Source organism: Mustelus asterias, chromosome 22 (genome assembly GCF_964213995.1).
Source record: "Mustelus asterias chromosome 22, sMusAst1.hap1.1, whole genome shotgun sequence".
NCBI classification, from domain to species: domain Eukaryota; kingdom Metazoa; phylum Chordata; class Chondrichthyes; order Carcharhiniformes; family Triakidae; genus Mustelus; species Mustelus asterias.
This window is the reverse complement of record NC_135822.1, coordinates 58,205,177-58,229,139: the sequence shown is the minus strand read 5'-3', so window position 1 is coordinate 58,229,139 and position 23,963 is coordinate 58,205,177. Positions and strand designations below refer to the sequence as shown.

Below are 23,963 nucleotides of genomic sequence, written 5' to 3'. Positions count from 1 at the left end.
TCTCTCACACACACTCTCAAGCACACTCTCTCAAACACACTCTATCTCACACTTTCTCGCACACTCTCTCTCACACGCTCTCTCTCTCACTCTCTCTCTCTCACACTCTCACACACTCTCTCACACATTCTCTCTCTCTCACACACACTCTCTCTCTCACACACTCTCTCACACATTCTCTCATACACTCTCTCTCACACTCTCTCTCACACACACACACTCTCTCTCTCACCCTCGCACTCACACAGACACACAAACTCTCTCTCTCTCTTTCACACGCACTCACACTCTCTCACACACACACATTCTCTCTCTCACACACTCACTCTCTCACTCCCCTGCCCAGTCTCTGTAATCTCCTCAAGCCCTGCAACCCTTTGAGATCTGGTTCTGGCCTTCTTGAAGAGCCTGGATTTTAATCACCATTCGTGAACATAGAACATTACAGCGCAGTACAGGCCCTTCGGCCCTCGACGTTGTGCCGACCAGTGAAACCAATCTAAAGCCCATCTAACCTATTCCAATATCATCCATATGTTTATCCAATGACCATTTAAATGCCTTAATGTTGGTGAGTCCACTACTGCTGCAGGCAGGGCATTCCACGCCCTTACCACTCTCTGAGTGAAGAACCTACCTCTGACATCTGTCCTATATCTCTCACCCCTCAATTTAAAGCTATGTCCCCTTGTGTTAGCTATCACCATCCGAGGAAAAAGGCTCTCACTATCCACCCTATCTAATCCTCTGATCATCTTGTATGCCTCTATTAAGTCACCTCTTAACCTTCTTCTCGCTAACGAAAACAACCTCAAGTCCCTCAGCCTTTCCTCATAAGACCTTCCCACCATACCAGGCAACATCCTAGTAAATCTCGTCTGTACCCTTTCCAATGCATCCACATGCTTCCTATAATGCGGTGACCAGAACTGTACGCAATACTCCAAGTGCGGCCGCACCAGAGTTTTGTACAGCTGCAACATGACCTCCTGGCTCTGAAACTCAATCCCTCTACCAATAAAAGCTAACACTCCGTACACCTTCTTAACAACCCTATCAACCTGGGTGCCAACTTTCAGGGATCTATGCACATGGACACCGAGATCTTTCTGTTCATCCACACTACCAAGTATCTTACCATTAGCCCAGTGCTCTGTAATCCTGTTACTCCTTCCAAAGTGAATCACCTCACACTTTTCCGCATTCAACTCCATTTGCCACCTCTCAGCCCAGCACTGCAGCTTATCTATGTCCCTCTGTAACCTGCAACAACCTTTCGCACTGTCCACAACTCCACCGACTTTAGTGTCATCTGCAAATTTACTAACCCATCCTTCTACACCCTCATCCAGGTCATTAATAAAAATGACAAACAGCAGTGGCCCCAAAGCAGATCCTTGCAGTACACCACTAGTAACTGAACTCCAGGATGAACATTTCCCATCAACCACCACCCTCTGTCTTTTTACAGCTTGCCAATTCCTGATCCAAACCGCTAAATCACCCTCAATCCCATGCCTCCGTATCTTCTGCAATAGCTTACTGTGGGGAACCTTATCAAATGCTTTACTGAAATCCATATACACCACATCAACAGCTTTACCCTCATCCACCTCTTTGGTCACCTTCTCAAAGAACTCAGTAAGGTTTGTGAGGCACGACCTACCCTTCACAAAACCGTGTTGACTATCCCTAATCAAATTATTCCTTTCTAGATGATAATCCTTTCCAAAACTTTGCCCACAACAGAAGTAAGGCTCACTGGTCTATAATTACCAGGGTCGTCTCTACTTCTCTTCTTGAACAAGGGGACAACATTTGCTATCCTCCAGTCTTCTGGCACTATTCCTGTAGACAATGACGACATAAAGATCAAAGCCAAAGGCCCTAAGCTCTGGAATTCCGTCTCTAAACATCTCTGCCTCTCTCCTTCGTTCCTTAAAATCTTTAACTTTGATTTGTAGTCACTTGGTTAAATATGGAGCGGCGCGGTGGCACAGTGGTCAGCACTGCTGCCTCACAGCACCAGGGAGCCGGGTTCAATTCCGGCCTTGGGTGACTGTCTGAGTATAGTCTGTACAATTTCCCCGTGTCTGTGTGGGATTGCTCTGGATGCTCCGGTTTCCTCCCCCACTCCAAAGATGTGCGGGTTAAGTGGATTGGCCATGCTAAATTGCCCCTTAGTGTCAGGGGGGACTAGCTAGGGTAAATACGTGGGGTTACAGCGATAGGGTCTGGGTGGGATTAGAACCCTAGAATCTCTACAATGCAGAAGGAGGCTATCTGGCCCATCGAGTCCGCACCAACCACAATCCCACCCAGGCCCTATCCCTTCATATTGACCCTGCTAGTCCCCTGACACTAGGGGTCAATTTAGCATGGCCAATCTACCTAACCCGCACATCTTTGGACTGTGGGAGGAAATCGGAGCACCCGGAGGAAACCCACTGAGCGCGTTATCACACACGAGGCTTGATGCTCAGGAAATAAAGGGATTCTATGATTCTATTTCCTTGAGTGACACAGCGTCAAATCCTGTTTGATAATGCTCCCACAAAGTGCCTCAGGACATTTGAGCGACCTTAAAAGTGCTATACAAATGCAAGTTGTTGTTGTTGTTGACATGCTGTCACCTATTGTAGTGCAGGACGTGTAGAGTGTGTCACATTGCAATGTTTTTGCGACAGCTACAATGGAAGTGCTGTCTGCACAGGTCAGTCAGTCAGAATTAGTTGCTGCTTTCAGAATAATTTGTACTGTTGTTCCTTGATGTTAAATGAGACGGTTAGTCCGACTTGTTATTTTCTCACTCTGACTGGGCGAGCTGTTGTTAAAACAATCACCAGAGGTGAAATTCCTCTTTCTCAATGCGGTAGGCCATTTTCTTTCCCTGAGCTGTTGTCGGTGACCGATCACACCTCACTTTTTCCTCCCTCGCTCATTTTCACTTTCGTTCTCTGCTTTTCCTACCCCTCTATCTTTCACTTGCCTCTTATCAGCCCTCTTGGCAAGCTTCAGGTAGCCATGACAGGTGGTACAATGACAGAATGGAATCCCTACAGTGCAGAAGGAGGCCATTCGGCTAATCGACCACAATCCCACCCAGGCCCTATCCCCACAACCGCATATATTTACCCTGCTAATCCCCCTGACACTAAGGGGCAATTTAGCATGGCCAATCCACCTAAACCGCACATCTTTGGACACTAAGGGGCAATTTAGCATGGCCAATCCACCTAACCCGCACATCTTTGGACACTAAGGGGCAATTTAGCATGGTCAATCCACCTAACCCACACATCTTTGGACACTAAGGGGCAACTTAGCATGGCAAATCCACCTAACCTGCACATTGTTGGACACTAAGGGGCAATTTAGCATGGCCAATCCACCTAAACCGCACATCTTTGGACACTAAGGGGCAATTTAGCATGGCCAATCCACCTAACCCGCACATCTTTGGACACTAAGGGGCAATTTAGCATGGTCAATCCACCTAACCCACACATCTTTGGACACTAAGGGGCAACTTAGCATGGCAAATCCACCTAACCTGCACATTGTTGGACACTAAGGGGCAATTTAGCATGGCCAATCCACCTAACCTACAGATATTCAGACACTAAGGGGCAATTTAGCATGGCCAATCCACCTAAACCGCACATCTTTGGACACTAAGGGGCAATTTAGCATGGCCAATCCACCTAACCCGCACATCTTTGGACACTAAGGGGCAATTTTGCATGGCAAATCCACCTAACCCGCACATCTTTGGACACTAAGGGGCAATTTAGCATGGCCAATCCATCTAATCCGCACATCTTTGGACACTAAGGGGTAATTTAGCATGGCCAATCCACCTAACCTACACATCTTTGGAGTGTGGGTGGAAACTGGAGCACCCGGAGGAAACCCAGGCAGACACGGGGAGAATGTGCAAACTCCACACAGACAGTGACCCGAGGCTGGAACTGAACCCGGGTCCCTGGCGCTGTGAGGCAGCAGTGCTAACCACTGTGCCGCCGTGCCGAATGTGTGGAGCTGCGGGGATGGGGCCTGTCGGTGCAGACTCAATGGGCCAAATGGCCTCCTTCTGCACTGTCGGGATTCGATGATTCTGGAACATGCCAGGGCAACTTTCCACATTGCCGCGTCAGTGCCAGTCCGGTTCCAGTACAATGAGGGATGAGTTGAAGCTAATTGTGGGGTGTCTCTGTCACAGAGCTAGCACAGGCACGATGGGCCAAACAGCCTCCTCCTGTGCTGTCAGATTCTATGGCGGCTGTTGAAATGTGTGTGGAATGGATAGTATAATGGAAATAATTCATTTTAGCTCTTTTGTTTCTGCTTTTCTGAAAATACTTAAGGCAAAGTACATTCGGGCGGTGCTTCTAGTCCAAACCAGCTCGACAATGTGTAAGGGTTAGCAGCCAGCAGAGTGGCTGAAAGGTTAAAAGCTGTATGGAGCCTCGAATCACCATGTCAGGTTATTCTGTGGCGCGGCTACCTCCACGGCCCACAGATTCCTTTTCCTCGCAGCCCTCCCCGCCGCACAGGGAGATGCAGAAACGATTGTGCGTTGACAATGGGATTCTTTGTGACGGGCGCTGAGATACTCCGGTGTTTATAAACTGCTTCATTCAGCCGCAGTCCGAGCTGTGAACTTTCTTTCATGGAGGCACAGACTAAAAGACCATTCATTCTCCTCACACAGTCACTTGTTCAGTCGACTGTATGAATGAGACAAGATTGATACTGTGGGGAGCCACAATGCGAGGGGTTTAATCTAGATCAGAGACAATGTTCTTGATGGTGCTTCACAGCTAATGAAAATCGACCGACAGAACAACAAAACCTATTTTTTTCTTTGTTTTTCTTTTCTCCTGAGCACTCCCCCCACAACTCACCCACAATCTCTTGAGTGCCACAAGCTCTCCATTGTATCACCTGCTCCCAGCTCTCCAGAACAGCCCTCAACGACCGACTTGTATTTATATATATATATATATATAACGCCTCTCTCATAGTCAAACGTCTCAGGTGAGTGTCTTGAAAGACGGAGAGGCTCAGGGAGGGAACTCCGGAGCTCAGGGGCACGGCCAGTGGTGGAGGGCTAAAATCAGGGGGATGCCCCAGAGGCCCAGAATCAGGGGAGGGTTGGAGGAACAGCAAGGTTGTCGGTGGTGTTCCCACTCAGTTGTCATTCCTTACAGACGAAGATAGGGCACTCGGGTTAGGGGACCAGAACCTGTGGGGCTGCAAAGACTCACTGCCCTCAGGAAGGGACGGGAGGAGATGAGAGAAAAGGGCGGCACGGTGGCACAGTGGTGAGCACTGCTGCCTCACAGCGCCAGGGACCCGGGTTCGATTCCCGGCTTGGGTCACTGTCTGTGTGGAGTTTGTAGTTTCTCCTCCGTGTCTGCGCGGGCTTCCTCCGGGTGCTCCGGTTTCCTCCCACAGTCCAGAGATGGTTATTTGATTGTCCATGGGAAATTGCCCCTTAGTGTCCATAGAATATAGAACAGTACAGCACAGTACAGGCCCTTCGGCCCACTATGTTGTGCCGAGCTTTGTCCGAAACCAAGATCAAGCTATCCCACTCCCTATCATTCTGGTGTGCTCCGTGTGCCTATCCAATAACCGCTTGAAAGTTCCTAAAGTGCCCGACTCCACTATCACAGCAGGCAGTCCATTCCACACCCCAACCACTCTCTGAGTAAAGAACCTACCTCGGACATCCCTCCTCTATCTCCCACCATAAACCTTATAGTTATGCCAAAGGATGTGCAGGTTAAGCGAATTGGCCATGCTAAATTACCCCTTACTGTCCAAAGATGTGCGGGTTAGGTAGATTACTCATGCTAAATTGTCTCTTAGTGTCCAAAGATGTGCGGGTTAGATGGATTAGCCATGCTAAACTGTCCTTTAGTGTCCAAAGATGCACGGGTTAGGTTGATTCGCCATGCTACATTGCCCCTTAGTGTCCAAAAATGTGCGGGTTAGATGGATTAGCCATGCTAAACTGCTCTTTAGTGTCCAAAGATGCGTGGGTTAGGTTGATTCGCCATGCTAAATTGCCCCTTAGTGTCAGGGGAATTAGCCGGGTCAATACGTGGGGTTACAGAGATAAGGCCTGGGTGGGATTGCTGTCAGTGCAGGCTTGATGGGCCAAATGGCCTCCTTCTGCACCGTTGGGATTCTGTGAGTCTATAAAAAGGCCATTCAGCCCATCCGAGTTGAGTACACCCCTCCCCACCCACAAGCATCATGGTCAGCAACTGTGCTTTGCGTAATTCCCCCATTCTTTGAATGTTATGTCTCCCAAGTTATTGATGGGGATTGGATGAGTGGCTTCCCATCTTGAGTTTAGCAATGACTGGTGGTGAGGACACGCTGCAGGGTTTAACATCCACCCCGCTTTCTCCACAGATCTGGATCAGTTATTCTCGGAGCTGCAATCATTCCTCAGGGTGTTGGACACGGAGAGTTTAAGCTGCGTGGCAGAATCGAAGAAGGAGTCGGTGGCAGAGTTGCTTCAGGAGCTGAACGGGAATCCCTGTGCCGAGGAATCCAGATTCAGTATGTAGCGTTCGCCTGTGGTCGTGTAGCTCATGTCGCCGTGGACTCCCTCGGGGTGAATCATAGAAACCGTACAGCACAGAAAGAGGCCATTCGGCCCATCGAGTCTGCACTGACCACAATCCCACCCAGGCCCTACCCCCATACCCCTACATATTTTACCCACTAATCCCTCTAACCTACGCATCTCAGGACACTAAGGGCAATTTTAGCACGGCCAATCAGCCTAACCCGCACATCTTTGGACTGTGGGAGGAAACCGGAGCACCCGGAGGAAACCCACGCAGACACGAGGAGAATGTGCAAACTCCACACAGACAGTGACCCAAGCCGGGAATCGAACCCAGGTCCCTGGAGCTGTGAAGCAGCAGAGCTAAACCACTGTGCTACCGTGCCGCCCCAAAGGTCTTTGATCAGAACTCCACAGCCGTTCACACCGGCGGGATTCTCCGGCCCCCGCCTGCGGTTTTCCAGTGACCTCAATGGGAATTCCCATTGGCAGCAGCGGGACTGGAGAATCCTGCTGCTAGCAAAACAATGCGCCACCTCCTGCCAGTGGGAAACACACGGCTGGGAGGCTGGAGAATCTCGCCCTCTGTGTTCCCCCTCCTCCCTCCCTTTGAAGGATGGAGATCAAAGGTTTTCAGGGGCACTGGACCCTGAGCTGCCTTCCAAGCGCACAGATAAATTCCTGCTTGATTTTCTTTTGCCTCTGGGGAGAACAGCTTCTGCTTATCACACTAACCCAGCTCTCACCTGGCTCCCATCCAGCTCCCATTTTGACTCTTGCTCGAAGCTGAAAGCCAGCTTTAACCCGAAACATATTTTTATTGCAACTCACAGTTCGCTCCACGAGCAAACGCTTTGAAACCCTGATCCTGCCTTGGCCCCGTCGAGAAAAGTGACTGGGGGAGAGGCGGTGACGGGAGTTTGCTTCGGCAGCACAGTGAGGGACCGAGCTTGGTCAGCAAGGCCTCTCCTTCCTTCATAAGCAGGGACTTTCAGAGTTTGCAAAGAGGGGAGAGTTTTCCAAACAAGTACTTGTGTGCATAGCAAAGCAATGGTTGCAGCTGTTTCATGAGATTCTCTTGTGTTCCAGTGCCAGCCGAGGATGCAGATTACATGTTCATGAGCTGCGTTACCCTGACGGAGAACCGGCCGGAGATGCAGATCCCTGCGCACGGTAGGTGGGACTCCCTTTCATTGCCGGTTGCCCAGTGACCCTCAGGTAGAGTCACTGCAATACCAACCTGCTGAGAGCCAGTGAACCGAGCAAAATCTGTCATCCGTGTGCCTCAGTGGTTATTGGCGCTCTTGCGTCAGGAGGTGGTCGGTGCAAGTCCCATCCCAGAGGCTTGAGCACGATATCTAGGCTGACAGTGCTGAGGGAGTGCTGCACTGTCTTTCAGTTGGGACACCAAACCAAGGCTCTGTCCGCCATCTGAAGAATGTAGAAGATCCCATGGCGCTACTTCAAGGGGGAGCAGGGGAACCATCCCCAGTGTCCTGGCCAATCATAGAATCCCTGCAGTGCAGAAGGAGGCCATTCAGCCCATCGAATCTGCACCAATAACAATCCCACCTAAGCCCTATCCCCATAACCCCACATATTTACCCCGCTAATCCCTCTAAACTATGCATCCCGGGACACAAAGGGGCAATTTAGCATGGCCAAGGCACCTCACCTACACATCTTTGGACTGTGGGAGGAAACCGGGGCACCCGGAGGAAACCCACGCAGACACGGGGAGAGTGTGCAAACTCCACACAGACAGTGACCCAAGCTGGGAATCGAACCTGGGTCCCTGGCGCTGTGGGGCAGTAATGCGAACCACTGTGCCACCGTGCCGCCCAATCCTTTGATCAGCCAGTCATGATCACGTTGTTGTTTGTGAGAGTTTGCTGTTTGAAAGCTGGAGGTCGCCTTTCCGACATGACAACAGGGACTGTACTTCAATTGGACTTCATTGGCTGTGAAAGGGCCTACAGAGGTGTTGGGTTTGCTTGGGGAGGTACTTGTTGGAGGATGGTGCTAGCAAGAGTGAGCTACATCCCCGCACTTGTGGGTAATGCACTTGGTGACATCGCCAAAGTCGTGAGCTCCTGATTGGTCCCTACTATAGTGATCATAGGATCCCTACAGTGCAGAAGGAGGCCATTTGGCTCATTGAGCCTGCCCCGACCACAATCCCACCCAGGCCCTAACCCACATATTTACCCTTCTAATCCCCCTGATACTAAGGCGCAATTTAGCATGGCCAATCCCCTTAACCTGCACACCTTTGGCGTGTGGGAGGAAACCGGAGCACCCGGAGGAAACCCACGCAGACACAGGGAGAATGTGCAGACTCCGCACAGACAGTGACCCAAGCCCGGAATCGAACCCGGGTCCCTGGCGCTGTGGGGCAGCAGTGTGAACCACTGTGCCACCCCGTGCTACCCCACGATCTGGTCCAGGGATGGAAGGCTGACTCAAAGAACAAAGAAAATTACAGCACAAGAACAGGCCCTTCGGCCCTCCAAGCCTGCACCGGCCATGCTGCCCAACTTAACTAAAACCCCCTACCCTTCCGGGTACCATATCCCTCCATTCCCATCCTATTCCTGTATTTGTCAAGACGCCCCTTAAAAGTCACTACCGTATCCACTTCCACTACCTCCCCCGGCAGCGAGTTCCAGGCACTCACCACCCTCTGTGTAAAAAACCTGCCTCGTACATCTCCTTTAAACCTTGCCCCTCGCACCTTAAACCTGTGCCCCCTAGTAATAGACTCTTCCACCCTGGGAGAAAGCATTTGACTATCCACTCTGTCCATGCCTCTCATAATCTTGTAGAGTTCTATCAGGTCGCCCCTCAACCCTCCGTCATTCCAGTGAGAACAAACCAAGTTTCTTCAACCTCTCCTCATAGTTGATGCCCTCCATACCAGGCAACATCCTGGTAAATCTTTTCTGTATCCTCTCCAAAACCTCCACATCCTTCTGGTCGTGTGGCGACAAGAATTGAACACTATATTCCATGTGTCTTGGGGCTTGGTCACCTTCTCACAAGGGGTTGGGTGGCTGATTAGAGGGTGAGGGATTACTTACATACTGTTGGCCTTCTGGGAGCAAGAATGGGCTATACAGCCCCTCCAACCTGTCAAACCATCCAATCATAGCTTAATCTTTGACTTCAATGCCACTTTCCCACAGTGAAGTCTGTGCTGGACATTCCCAACAAGAACTAGCGCATGGTAGGGATGCATTGTCAGTACATCATTGAAGACTACCCAAACCTTCTTTGACTTATCTAGACAGCTATATGACCGGAGTGGGAATGGAGGGATACAAAAGAGTGGTCTAGTTTGGACCAGGGAGCGGCGCGGGCTAATTGTTCCTTGTTTCTCGTTTCAAGGCTTCATTCTATGATCATCTTGCTGGTGCCAGTACAGAGCGAGACTGCGGATAGTTGGGAACCTGTCTCGGGGGCAGGGAATTCATATGGTGTTCATGGAAGTGGAAATGACTAGGGTTGGGAAGCATTTTCCGATCAGGGCCATTGTGATCTCCTGGACTCGTTTCGATCGCCTCAGGGGGTCGGAGAGGAATTTCCCAGATTTTTTTTTTCCCCATATTGGCCCTGGGGTTTTTCACTCTGGGTTTTTGCCTCTCCCTGGAGATCACATGGTCTGGAATAGGGGGGTGGGGGTGAGTTAATAGGTTGTAATGAACAAAGCATCGTAGCTGTGAGGGACAGCTCGGTGGATAGGATATTGGTATGTAGATAGGCTGGAAAATTGGGCGGGGATCCTGGATTCAGGATTCAATCCTGGACCGGGGAGCGGCGCGGGCTTGGAGGGCCGAAGGGCCTGTTCCTGTGCTGTATTGTTCTTTGTTCTTTGTTCTTAACTCCTCCAATACTGCAAAGTAACTCTACTGTTGTCCAACAGCAAACGAGCTGCGGAATGTCCTCAAGATCATCGAAGACACGGAAGATATTTCACCCTGCCCCCCACTATCAGATGATTTTCAAACAAAAGTGGTAAGGTCAACTTTTATTTCATGGTTAACTTAATCAAGCTCCTGAAATCATATTGCTCAGGTTTGAATGGGATTATTGTGCACACACACACTTCAGAGATAGTCTGCAAGTTGAAGAGTCAGGAACAGGAGTACAGGGGGCTGAAATATGGGTGAGGCAATGGCCTAGCGGTATTATCGCTAGACTATTCATCCAGAAACTCAGCGAATGTTCTGGGGACCTGGGTTCGAATCCCGCCACGGCAGATGGTGAGATTTGAATTCAATAAAAAATATCTGGAATTAAGAATCTACTGATGACCATGAAACCATTGTCGATTGTCGGAAAAACCCATCTGGTTCACTAAAGTCCTTCAGGGAAGGAAATCTGCCATCCTTACCTGGTCTGGCCTACATGTGACTCCAGAGCCACAGCAATGTGGTTGACTCTCAACTGCCCTCCAAGGGCAACTAGGGATGGGCAATAAATGCTGGCCAGCCAGTGACACCCATGTCCCACGAAAAAAAAGTCGCCTAAAAAAATCTTCTGCAAAGGGATTGGGGAGAAAGTCTCTATCTACGAGGAGGCTGAGTGAGGAGGTGATCTGCCCTGTATCCAGCATTGTGACTGTAAAGCATGTGATCTCCGCATTTCTTCCGTCACATTTCTTTGACACTACTTCCATCATTAGAATCATACAATCCCTACAGTGCAGAAGGAGGCCATTCAGCCCATCGAGTCTGCACTGACAACAAAGCACTATCCCCGTAACCCTGCGTATTTACCCTGCTAATCCCCTGACACTAAGGGGCAATTTAGCATGGCCAATCCACCTAACCTTTGGAGTGTGGGAGGAAACCGGAGCACCCGGAGGAAACCCATGCAGATCCGGGAAGAACGTACAGACTCCACACAGACAGTGACCCAATGCTGGAATTGAACCCGGGTCCCTGGCGCTGTGAGGCAGCAGCACTGTGCCACCAGGAAGGACCAGCGTTTGATAGAAATAATTGACAGGTTGCAGTGGGATCTGCTCAAGTTTGCTCCAGCTCACCCATCCTGTTCCGAGCAGTTAGTCCAAGCAGCAGACACCCAACCGACCTGACACTGTCAGTGTGTTAGTGGAGTCCCTAACCACATGCTCTGTTGAGAGATGTTTCAGTGTCAGACACTCCTTGAGCTGCTGCAGCGAGAAGCTTCTTCCATCAGACCAGGAGATATAGGATCAGAATTAGGCCATTCGGCCCATCGGGTCTGCTCTGCTATTCGATCATGGCTGATAAGTTTCCCAACCCCATTCTCCCTCATTTTCCCGGATCAAGAACCTGTCTATCTCTGTCTTAAGTACACTCCATAAGCATCTGTGGCAATGCACCAAACCCTCTGGCTGAAGAAACTCCTCCTCATCTCGGTTCTAAAGGGGTGTCCCTTTACTTTTTGATTTAATTTAATTTGATTTATTATTGTCACATGTATTGGGATACAGTGAAAAGTATTGTTTGATTTATTATTGTCACATGCATTGGGATACAGTGAAAGGTATTGCGTCTTGCGCGCTATACAGACAAAGCATACCGTATATAGAGAAAGAAAGGAGAGAGTGCAGAATGTAGTGTTACAGTCATAGCTAGTGTGTAGAGAAAGATCAACTTAATGCAAGGTAGGTCCATTCAAAAGTCTGATGGCAGCAGGAAAGATGCTGTTCTTGAGTCGGTTGGGACGTGTCCCCAGATTTTTGTATCTTTTTCCCGACAGATGAAGGTGGGAGAGAGAATGTCCGGGGTGCATGGAGTCCTTGATTATGCTGGCTGCTTTCCCAAAGCAGTGGGAAGTATAGACAGAGTCAATGGATGGGAGGCTGGTTTGAGTGATGGACTGGACTTCATTCACAACCCTTTGTAGTTTCTTTCGATCTTGGTCAGAGCAGGAGCCACATCAAGCTGTGATTCCAGCAGAAAGAATGCTTTTTATGGTGCATCTGTAAACGTTGGTGAGAGTCGTAGCGGACATGCCAAATTTCCTGGTGTCGGAGGGGTTGTGGTTTTGGAGGCCTTGGAGGGAATTGAAAACCAGGATGGGAATTTTGAAATTGAGGCATTGCTTGATTGAGAGCCAATATATGTGAGCAAGCACAGGGATTTAAGTTAGAATACAGGTGGCAGAGTTCCGGATGGTGCCAATATGTAGGAGGGCAGAATGTGGGAGGACAGCCAGCAGTGTGTTGGAATAGACAAGACCAGAGGTAATGAAGGCATGGGTGAGGTTGTTTGAGAATATGGGAGCACATGAGGCAAATAGCATTTAAGGGGGAGCTGGATGAAAACATGAGGAGATCTCATGAGGTTAATCCAAACCTGAGATGGTACCTCAGACCAATCTGGGAGTGCCTCTGCAGCCATGGAATTGGCAATGGACATTCTTCTGGGAAAACAAGTCCATGACTGTCTGCAGAAGAGGGAGTGTGAGGGTTGTGGGTGTGGACAGCAGAGTAAGGATGGAATAAGGATGCTGAAAAGACTCAGCATTTGTGCAGAGAGACACAAGAGATAATGTTTCAAAATCCTTCCATCTGAACTGTCAGTCTTAAATTAATCTTGAAAGATTTTCCTGTGCATTTTGGTGGACAGGATCATTTATTCATGGCATTGTCAAGAATGGGATTGAGATGCACAGAATTTTTGTGGGAAGAGGGACAGTAACGCCATTGAATCGTAGAGTCCATGCAGAAGGAGGCTATTCAGCCCATCACGTCTGCAATGACTCTCCGAAAGAGCATTTTACCCAGGCCCACGTAATCCACGTCATCCCGCATATATACCATAGCCAATCCACCTAACCTACACATCTTGGGACACTAAGGGACAATTCAGCATGGCCAATCCCCCTAACTTACACATCTTGGGACACTAAGGGACAATTTAGCATGGCCAATCCCCCCTAATTTACACATCTTGGGACACTAAGGGACAATTTAGCATAGCCAATCCACTTCACCTGCACATCTTTGGACACTAAGGGGCAATTTAGCATGGCTAATCCATCTAACCTACATATCTTGGGACACTAAGGGGAAACTTACCATGGCCAATCCACCTAATCCATACATCTTTGGACACTAAGGGGCAATTTAGCATGGCCAATCCACCTAACCTGCACATCTTTGGACACTCAGGGGCAATTTAGCATGGCCAATCCACCTAACCTATACATCTTTGGACACGAAGGGGTAATTTTGCATGTCCAATCCACCTAACCTGCACATCTTTGGAGTATGGGAGGAAACCAGAGCACCCGGGGGAAACCCACGCAGACACGGGGAGAACGTGCAGATTCCACACAGACAGTGACCCAAGCCGGGAATTGAACCCAGGTCCCTGGTGGTGTGAGGCAGCAGTGCTAACCACTGTGCCACTGTGCCACTCCACAAATGACAAGGAAGTACCTTGATAGGCGGGTAAATTGACAGAAGCGTTGAGTGGCTTTGGTGAACCTTTACTGATGCAGCACCACTGTGGGATTCACTCACTCCCAATCACGGCCACCACCACGGAATCATAAAATCTTTCCGAAAATCAGCCAAAAGCATACGGTTAAAATGAGTCCTAGTGGTTTGTTTGCAGCTATTGCACTTGCTGAAAAAAGTTTCAAAGACGTGGCTCTCCCTGTTAAAAATCGCCCTGTTTATTTTGTTAAAGTACTGCAAACTTTAACAATCTCGCAACCACAAAAAGAAAAATGCTGTCGGAGTAAAAGCAACAATCAAAGTCAGTCCAGAAACCTGGTCCCAACAGGACGTTAAAATGAAGAAAATGCAGCTTTATCTCCTGTGGTCAAACCCACATTCGCTTAAAAAGTCAGAGCCATCTGATACAGCAAAGGTCAGCCTCCCTCCTTCTCCCCCCCACCTCCCTTCCCCTCTCCCCCCTCCCTCTCCTCCACCTCTCTTTCTCCACCTCCTCCCCTTCCCTCCACTCTCTCTCTATCCCCCTCCCTCTTCACCACCCCCCCCCCCCCACTCTCATTCATCCCTCAATTCCCTGTCTCTTCCCTTTCCCCCTCCCTCTCTGCCTTCTTCCCCCCTCAAACTGTGCTCTCGGAGTGCTTATTTGCACAGTTACAGTTTCTTTTGAGATCTGGGTAGATAGCAGGCAGCTGCTGCAACTGGATGGGTTCCAGAGTGGAGTCCGTGACCATCTGCACTCCCACAGATCCTCTAATGAGTGGCACTAATGAGACCACATCAGAGCAAAGTCTCTGAAGATGAGGACGCGTTGGCCCAATTAACTGGCAGCAGCCATTGCAATTCCACTTTTAACCCACTTTCCAGCTCATTGTAATGTTTTCTCGTGTGCCTTTGTGCTCATGTAGTACAGGGTCTGTAAATCAGTAACAAACCACCCCGCCCTTGACAATCAATGGCATCGCCATCATGGAATTCCCCATCATCAACATCCTGGGGGATTACCATTGACCAGAAACTGAACTGGACCAGCCATATAAATACTGTGGTCACCAGAGGAGCTCAGGCACTGGGAATCCGACTGAGAGTAACACACCCCCTGACTCCCGCAAAGCCTGTCCACCATCTACTAGGCACAAGTCACCTGAGGAAGGAGCAGCGCTCCGAAAGCTCATGATTCCGAATAAACCTGTTGGACTTTAACATGGTGTTGTGAGACTTCTTACTGTGCCCACCCCAGTCCAACACCGGCATCTCCACATCAAGTCAGGAGTGTGATGGAAGACTCTCCACTTGCCTGGATGAGTGCGGCGCTTTGTAGGAAGCTCAACTCCATCCAGGATAAAACAGCCCCGCTTGATTACAGCGTCCCGCTCACCAACTTAAACATTCACTCCTTCCACCACCAGCTTACAGTGGCAGCAGTGTCTACAAGATGCACTGCAGCAACTCGCCAAGGCTCCTTCAACAAGGCCTTCCATACCCGAGACCTCTATCGTCCAGAAGGACAAGGGCAGCAGAGGCATAGAAACACCAACAATTGCAAAGTCCCTTCCAAGTCACTCGCCATCCTGACTTGGAAATATGTCACCGCTCCTTCACTGTCACCAAATCGAAATCTTGGAACTCCCTTCCGAACAGCACTGTGGGTGTACCTACACCACACGGACTGCAGCGGCTCGAGGAGGCGACTCACCACCACCTTCTCAAGGGGCAATTAGGGATGGGCAATAAAAGCTGCTCTCACACCCCAGCAAAGAAGGAAAAGAAAACAACTTTCTGAACAATTAGTTCAGGGAGGTTACCGGAACTTGATGGATTGAGTTATAAGGAGAGGCTGACTAGACTGGGACATTTTTCCTCTCGAGCATAGGAGGCTTAGTTTTGATCTGATAGAGGTCTATAAAATAATGAGGGCATAGATCAGCTAGATAGTCAATATCTTTTCCCAAAGGTCGGGGAGATTAAAACCAGAGGGCATAGGTTTAAGGTGAGAGGGGAGAGATACAAAAGGGTCCAGAGGGCCAATTTTTTTCACACAGAGGGTGATGCATGTCTGGAACAAGCTGCCAGAGGTAGTAGTAGAGGCGGGTCCCATTTTGTCTTTGAAAAAGCATTTACATGGGTAGGATGGGTATAGAGGGATATGGGCCAAACGCGGGCAATTGGGACTGGCTTAGTGGTTTAAAAAACAGGCAGCGTGGACAAGTTGGGCCAAAGGTCTGTTCCCGTGCTGTAAACCTCTATGAAGCGATAATCTCGTGAGATCTAGAGGTTGGAATTGTTTTCTTGGTGCAGAGGTTTGGTGGCTGAACGACAATTGAGCAAATTCCATCCTTACGCCTCCTCCGTCAGTCAGTGCTGTCTGTCTCCATGTGAGTTACCTGTCTCCGAAAACTCTGCTCTGGTCAATCCTCGTTACTATGTAACATACCAAAGAGCCATCGACCGAGGGATCCCGTGGGATGGGATGAGGCTTCCTGTACATTTTCCTGTTCTATGCAGTTCCTGTTTCTTCTCAGCAAGTACCTCAGCCACTTGAAGATGTTCCCCACCAATGTGCCAATATGGCTGTTAGTTCATGCTGTAATAACAGCTTGTAGCTTCGTGCTGACCAGCTTTCTTTTTTTTATTCATTTGTGGGACATGGCATCCCTGGCTGGCCAGCATTTATTGCCCATCCCTAGTTACCATTGGAGGGCAGTTGAGAGTCACCCACATTGCTGTGGCTCTGGAGTCACATGTAGGCCAGACCGGGTAAGGACGGCAGATTTCCTTCCCTAAATGACATTAGTGAACCAGATGGGTTTTTCCGACAATCGACAATGGTTTCATGGTCATCAGTCGATTCTTAATTCCAATATTTTTTATTGAATTCAAATTCCACCATCTGCCGTGGCAGGATTTGAACCCGGGTCCCCAGAATACTGGCTGAGTTTCTGGATTAATAGTCTAGCGATAATACCATTAGGCCACCGCCTCCCCTGCTTCAGAATAGCAAGGGGAAAATGTTGATACAAGATGGTTGAACGTGCTGGAGCAGGCATCATATGATTAATGGGTTTGGGAAGTGATAGCAGAACACAAGAAGTCGGAGCAGGAGTAGGTCATTCAAGCATTTGATAGGATCATGGCTGATTTTGGCCTGAGTTCCACGTTCCTGGCTGACCCCCATGATTCTTGACTCCTTTCTCAACCAGAAATCTGTAAAACTTCGTCTTCAATGACTCAGCCTCCACTGGTCTCTGGAGTAAAGAATTCCAAAGATTAATGAGCCTTGAGAGAAGAACTTCCTCCTCATCTCCGTCTTAAATGGGAGACCTCTTATTTTGAAACTGTGTCTCCGAGTATTAGATTCCCCCATGAGGGAATCCAGTCTGTCAGGTCCCGTAAGAATCTTCTATGCTTCAGTGAGATCACCTCTTAGTCCTCGAAACTGCAGTATGTACAGGTCCAACCTGCCCAACCCTTCCTCATAGGTCAGTAAGATACCAGAGAGAATCACAGTATTGCTCAATGTCAGATTGGGTCAGGCCACATCTGATTTGATTTATTATTGTCAAGTGTATTAGCATACAGTGAAAAGTATTGTTTCTTCCATGCTCTACAGACAAAGCATACCGTTCATAGAGTACATGGCGGGGAGGAAAGGAGAGGGTGTAGAATGTAGTGTTACAGTCATAGCTAGAGTGTAGAGAAAGATATATAAGATAGGTCCATTCAAAACTCTGATGGCAGCAGGGAAGAAGCTGTTCTTAAGTCAGTTGGTACGTGACCTCAGACTTCTGTATTTTCTTCCTGATGGAAGAAGGTGGAAGAGAGGCGGGATGGTGGCACAGCGGTTAACACTATTGTCTCACAGTGCCAGGGACCCGGGTTCGATTCCTGGCTTGGGTCACTGTTTGTGTGGAGTCATAAGAAATAGGAGCAGGAGTCGGCCATCTAGCCCCTCGAGCCTGCTCCGCCATTCAATAAGATCATGGCTGATCTGATAGTGGTTCAGTTCCACTTACCCGCCCGCTCCCCATAACCCTTAATTCCCTTATTGATCAGAAATCTATCTACCTGTGACTTAAACATATTTAACGAGGTAGCCCCCACTGCTTCAATGGGCAGAGAATTCCAGAGATTCACTACCTTCTGAGAGACCCCACGATACAACAGAGTCTACACGTTCTCCCCATGTCTGCGTGGGTTTCCTCCGGGTGCTCCAGTTTCCTCCCACGGTCCAAAAGACGTGCTGATTAGGTGCATTTGGCCGTGCTAAATTCTCCCTCAGTGTACCCGAACAGGCGCTGGAGTGTGACGAATAGGGGATTTTCGCAGTAACTTCATTGCGGTGTTAATGTAAGCCGACTTGTGACACTAATAAATAAACTTTAAGAGTATGCCCGGGGCGCGTGGTGTCTTTGATTATGTTAGCTGTTTTCCCGAGGCTGTGAGAAGTGTAGACGGAGTCAGTGGATGGGAGGCTGTGTATATCTGGTGTACAGTACTGGCTGAGCCGGGGTACTGCTCCTGAAATCTTGACTCCCCAGTGTAGATGTTGCTCGTAAATAAGCCTGCCCACCTTGCGCCTCCTCATGTCCAGCTTGTAATTGGGAACTCTGTACCCATTGCCTGTCACATTCAATTGCAGTGCATGTGTTTAAGATTACAAAGAACAGCGCAGCACAGGAACAGGCCCTTCGGCCCTCCAATCCTTCAATCATGTTGTCCAATCTAGACCAACCGCCTGTATCCCTCTATTCCCCGCCTGTTCGTGTGTCTATCCAGATAAGTCTTAAATGTGGCTGACGTAACTGCCCCAACCAGCTCACTTGGCAGTGCAATCCAGGCCCCCGCTGTGTAAAAAAACTTCCCCCGCACACCTCCACTGAACCTTTCCCCCCTGATCTTAAACTTGTGCCCCCTTGTGAAGGTGTCCTGTGAATTGGTGCCACGCACTGTCTTCTGGCCAGCAGTTTTCCCCCAGGAGGACCCGGATCATCTACGTCAGCTCTGGACAGTGCCGGCAACATCTGGAATCAGGTGCGGGGGCATTGGGTCTCCCGAGAATCTCGTGACCCGTCTGGCCTCCAGGCACGGAACCTGATTCCTTAATGTACCAACTCTGCTGAATCCATTTGCCTGAAAGTCATTGTGTGCTGCATTAGGCTGAGACAAATTTAATCTTCAAAAGGATTTCAACCTCTCAGGAGAGAAAGAAAATGTCCTGTTTACAGGCACAGGCTCATTCACCAGCTCACCCCACCATACTGTCCTGATACCATCAGCGGCAGGAAATCAGCAATAATTAATGTCTGGACAAATCTTCAAGAGACAAGGAACACCCACGTAAACAGAGGAAGTACTGAAGGCTCCTAGTACCATCAAAAGCTAATCACACAGGAACTCGCGATGACCGAATCATTCAGCAGCATCCCACACTCAGGCTGATTGGTGGCAGGCACAGATTATGACGATAAGAGAAGTGGAGCGTTTGAGGAGGTTGGGACGGCTGGGTTTCCCCCGCTCGGCAGTGCCAGCGATTTGATTTGATTTATCTATTATTGTCACATGTATTAGTATACAGTGAAAAGTATTGTTTCTTGCACGCTATACAGACAAAGTAAGTAGTCTCACAACACCAGGTTAAAGTCCAACAGGTTTATTTGCTACCAAATAAACCTGTTGGACTTTAACCTGGTGTTGTGAGACTACTTACTGTGCTTACCCCAGTCCAACGCCGGCATCTCCACATCATGGCTCGACAGACAAAGCATAGAGGAGGAGTTATAAGTTTGAGCTATAGGGAGAGGCTGGATAGACTGGGCCTTTTTCCTCTGGAGCACAGGAGGCTGAGGGGTGATCTTATAGAGGTCTATAAAATAATGAGGGGCACAGATCAGCTAGATAGTCTCAAAGACTATTTCCCCGGGTGGATGGAGCTATTACAAGGGGGGCATAACTATAGGGTTCATGGTGGGAGATATAGGAAGGATATCAGAGGTAGGTTCTTTACGCAGAGAGTGGTTGGGGTGTGGAATGGACTGCCTGCAGCGATAGTGGAGTCAGACACTTTAGGAACATTTAAGCGGTTATTGGATAGGCACATGGAGCACACCAAGATGATAGGGAGTGGGATAGCTTGATCTTGGTTTCAGATAAAGCTCGGCACAACACCGTGGGCCGAAGGGCCTGTTCTGTGCTGTACTGTTCTAATGAGCTGAAAAAGGGGCTTAGGAGAGCTAGGAGGGGACATGAGAAGTCCTTGGCGGGTCGGATCAAGGAAAACCCCAAGGCTTTTTATTCTTATGTGAGGAATAAAAGAATGACCAGGGTGAGGTTAGGGCCGGTCAAGGGTGGGAACTTGTGTATGGAGTCAGTAGAGATAGGCGAGGTGATGAATGAATACTTTTCTTCAGAGTTCACCAAGGAGAGGGGCCATGTTTTTGAGGAAGAGAAGGTGTTACAGGCTAATAGGCTGGCGGAAATAGATGTTCGGAGGGAGGATGTCCTGGCAGTTTTGAATAAACTGAAGGTCGATAAGTCCCCTGGGCCTGATGAAATGTATCCTAGGATTCTTTGGGAGGCAAGGGATGAGATTGCAGAGCCTTTGGCTTTGATCTTTGGGTCCTCGCTGTCCACGGGGATAGTGCCAGAGGACTGGAGAATGGCGAATGTTGTTCCTCTGTTTAAGAAAGGGAATAGAAATGACCCTGGTAATTATAGACCGGTTAGTCTTACTTCGGTGGTTGGTAAATTGATGGAAAAGGTCCTAAGGGATGGGATTTACGACCATTTAGAAAGATGCGGATTAATCCGGGATAGTCAGCACGGATTCGTGAAGGGCAAGTCGTGCCTCACAAATTTGATTGAATTTTTTGAGGAGATAACTAAGTGTGTTGATGAAGGTAGGGCAGTTGATGTCATATACATGGATTTTAGTAAGGCGTTCGATAAGGTCCCCCATGATCGGCTTATGATGAAAGTGAGGAGGTGTGGGATAGAGGGAAAGTTGGCCGATTGGATAGGTAACTGGCTGTCTGATCGAAGACAGAAGGTGGTGGTGGATGGAAAATTTTCGGATTGGAGGCAGGTTGCTAGCGAAGTGCCACAGGGATCAGTGCTTGGTCCTCTGCTCTTTGTGATTTTTATTAATGACTTAGAGGAGGGGGCTGAAGGGTGGATCAGTAAATTTGCTGATGACACCAAGATTGGTGGAGTAGTGGATGAAGTGGAGGGCTGTTGTAGGCTGCAAAGAGACATAGATAGGATGCAAAGCTGGGCTGAAAAATGGCAAATGGAGTTTAACCCTGATAAATGTGAGGTGATTCATTTTGGTAGGACAAATTTAAATGTGGATTGCAGGGTCAAAGGTAGGGTTCTGAAGACTGTGGAGGAACAGAGAGATCTTGGGGTCCATATCCACAGATCACTAAAGGTTGCCACTCAAGTGGATAGAGCTGTGAAGAAGGCCTATAGTGTGTTAGCTTTTATTAACAGGGGGTTGGAGTTTAAGAGCCGTGGGGTTATGCTGCAACTGTACAGGACCTTGGTGAGACCACATTTGGAATATTGTGTGCAGTTCTGGTCACCTCACTATAAGAAGGATGTGGAAGCGCTGGAAAGAGTGCAGAGGAGATTTACCAGGACGCTGCTTGGTTTGGAGGGTAGGTCTTATGAGGAAAGGTTGAGGGAGCTAGGGCTGTTCTCTCTGGAGCGGAGGAGGCTGAGGGGAGACTTAATAGAGGTTTATAAAATGATGAAGGGGATAGATAGAATGAATGTTCAAAGACTATTTCCTCGGGTGGATGGAGCTATTACAAGGGGGCATAACTATAGAGTTCGTGGTGGGAGATATAGGAAGGATATCAGAGGTAGGTTCTTTACGCAGAGAGTGGTTGGGGTGTGGAATGGACTGCCTGCAATGATAGTGGAGTCAGACACTTTAGGAACACTTAAGCGGTTATTGGATAGGCACATGGAGCACACCAGGATGATGGGGAGTGGGATAGCTTGATCTTGGTTTCAGATAAAGCTCGGCACAACATCGTGGGCTGAAGGGCCTGTTCTGTGCTGTACTGTTCTATGTTCTATGTTCTATCTTTTCCCAAAGGTAGGGGAGTCTAAAACTAGAGGGCATAGGTTTAAGGTGAGAGATTCAAAAGGGTCCAGAGGGGCAATTTTTTCACTCAGAGGGTGGTGAGTGTCTGGAACGAGCTGCCAGAGGTAGTAGTAGAGGCAGGTACAATTTTGTATTTTAAAAAGCATTTAGACAGTTACATGGGTAAGATGGGTAGAGAGGGGTATGGGCCAAATGCGGTCAATTGGGACGAGCAGGGGTGAAAAAAAAAAGGGCGGCATGGACAAGTTGGGCCGAAGGGCCTGTTTCCATGCTGTAAACCTCTATGACTAAGGAAAGGAGAGAGTGCAGAATATAGTGTTACAGTCTTAGCTCGGGTGTCGAGAAAGATCAACTTAGTGCGAGGTAGGTCCATTCAAAAGACTCAGGTGCCTGAAGAGTCCGATATGTTTCAATGAGATCCCCTCTCATTCTTCTAAATTCCAATGAGTAAAGTCCCAACCTGTTTAACCTTTCCTCACGAGACAATCCCTCCATACCGGGGACCATCCTAGTGAACCGTCTCGGAACTGCCTCCAGTGAGTCCAGATATGGAATGCTGGTGAGAGATTCATTTGCTGTGGAAGTAGTCTTGCCCACTCAGTGGCCACTCACTCTTAGGCTGCCACCAAAGGTCAGTGGATCAGCGATTGGGAGCGGGGAATCTCTGCACCCCCACCCCCCCCCCGGAATGCTGCCCTATCAACGTGAAGTACAGGGCAGTGTTTACTGGTAATCCAACTTAGTGCGAGGGAGGTCCATTCAAATCTATCAACCTCTATCTTGAATATACTCATCAACCGAGCATCCGTAGCCCTGTGTTTGAATGTTTGCACATTCTCCCCATGTCTGATTTGATTTGATTTATTATTGTCACATGTATTAACATACAGTGAAAAGTATTGTTTCTTGCGCACTGTACAGACAAAGCATACCGTTCATAGAGAAGGAAAGGAGAGAGTGCAGAATGTAGTGTTACAGTCATAGCTAGGGTGTAGAGAAAGATCAACTTAATGCAAGGTAGGTCCATTCAAAAGTCTGACAGCAGCAGGGAAGAAGATGTTCTTGAGTCGGTTGGTACGTGTCCTCAGACTTTTGTATCTTTTACCCGATGGAAGAAGGTGGAAGAGAGAATGTCCGGGGTGCGTGGGGTCCTTAATTATGCTGGCTGCTTTGCCGAGGCAGCAGGAGGTGTAGATAGAGCCAGTGGATGGGAGGCTGGTTTGCGTGATGGATTGGGCTACATTCATGACCTTTTGTAGTTCCTTGCGGTCTTGGGCAGAGCAGGAGCCATACCAAGCTGTGATACAACCAGAAAGAATGCTTTCTATGGTGCATCTGTAAAAGTTGGTGCAAGTCGTAGCTGACATGCCAAATTTGCTTAGTCTTTTGAGAAAGTAGAGATGTTGGTGGGCTTTCTTAACTATAGTGTCGGCATGGGGGGACCAGGACAGGTTGTTGGTGATCTGGACACCAGCGTGGGTTTCCTCCGGGTGCTCCGACTTCCTCCCACATCCAAGGATGTGCGGGTTAGGTGTATTGGCCATGCTAAATTGCCCATAGTGTCCAGGGTTAGAGGGATCAGCAGGGTAAATGTGTGGGGTTATGGGGATAGGGTCTGGGTGGGATTGTTGTCGGTGCAGACTCGATGGGCCGAATGGCCTCCTTCTGCACTGTTGGGATTCTATGATTCTCCCTGAGCAATCCCAGTAATCTGTGGCAGCGCAGATTGCTGGACAGAACCCTTTTCAGCACTGGTATCCAGAATGGCAGAGGTCTGAGAGCTTGGATGGAAGGAGCCCTGGTGCTTCTGA

At 48.9% G+C, this 23,963-nt stretch overlaps 1 protein-coding gene across 4 annotated transcripts in view; it reads left to right on the top strand.

Annotated features, from left to right (window-relative positions):
* LOC144510087 (actin filament-associated protein 1-like) overlaps positions 1 to 23,963 on the top strand; it is an 87,096-nt gene that overhangs the window by 31,555 nt on the left and 31,578 nt on the right. For 3 of the 4 annotated variants that reach the window (XM_078239336.1, XM_078239338.1, XM_078239335.1), the window contains exons 2-4: positions 6,430 to 6,579; positions 7,679 to 7,762; positions 10,512 to 10,603. In XM_078239336.1, the coding sequence (XP_078095462.1) occupies positions 6,430 to 6,579; positions 7,679 to 7,762; positions 10,512 to 10,603 (326 nt within the window). The remainder of the gene's footprint in view (positions 1 to 6,429; positions 6,580 to 7,678; positions 7,763 to 10,511; positions 10,604 to 23,963) is intronic. The other variant, XM_078239337.1, reaches the window with a different exon arrangement.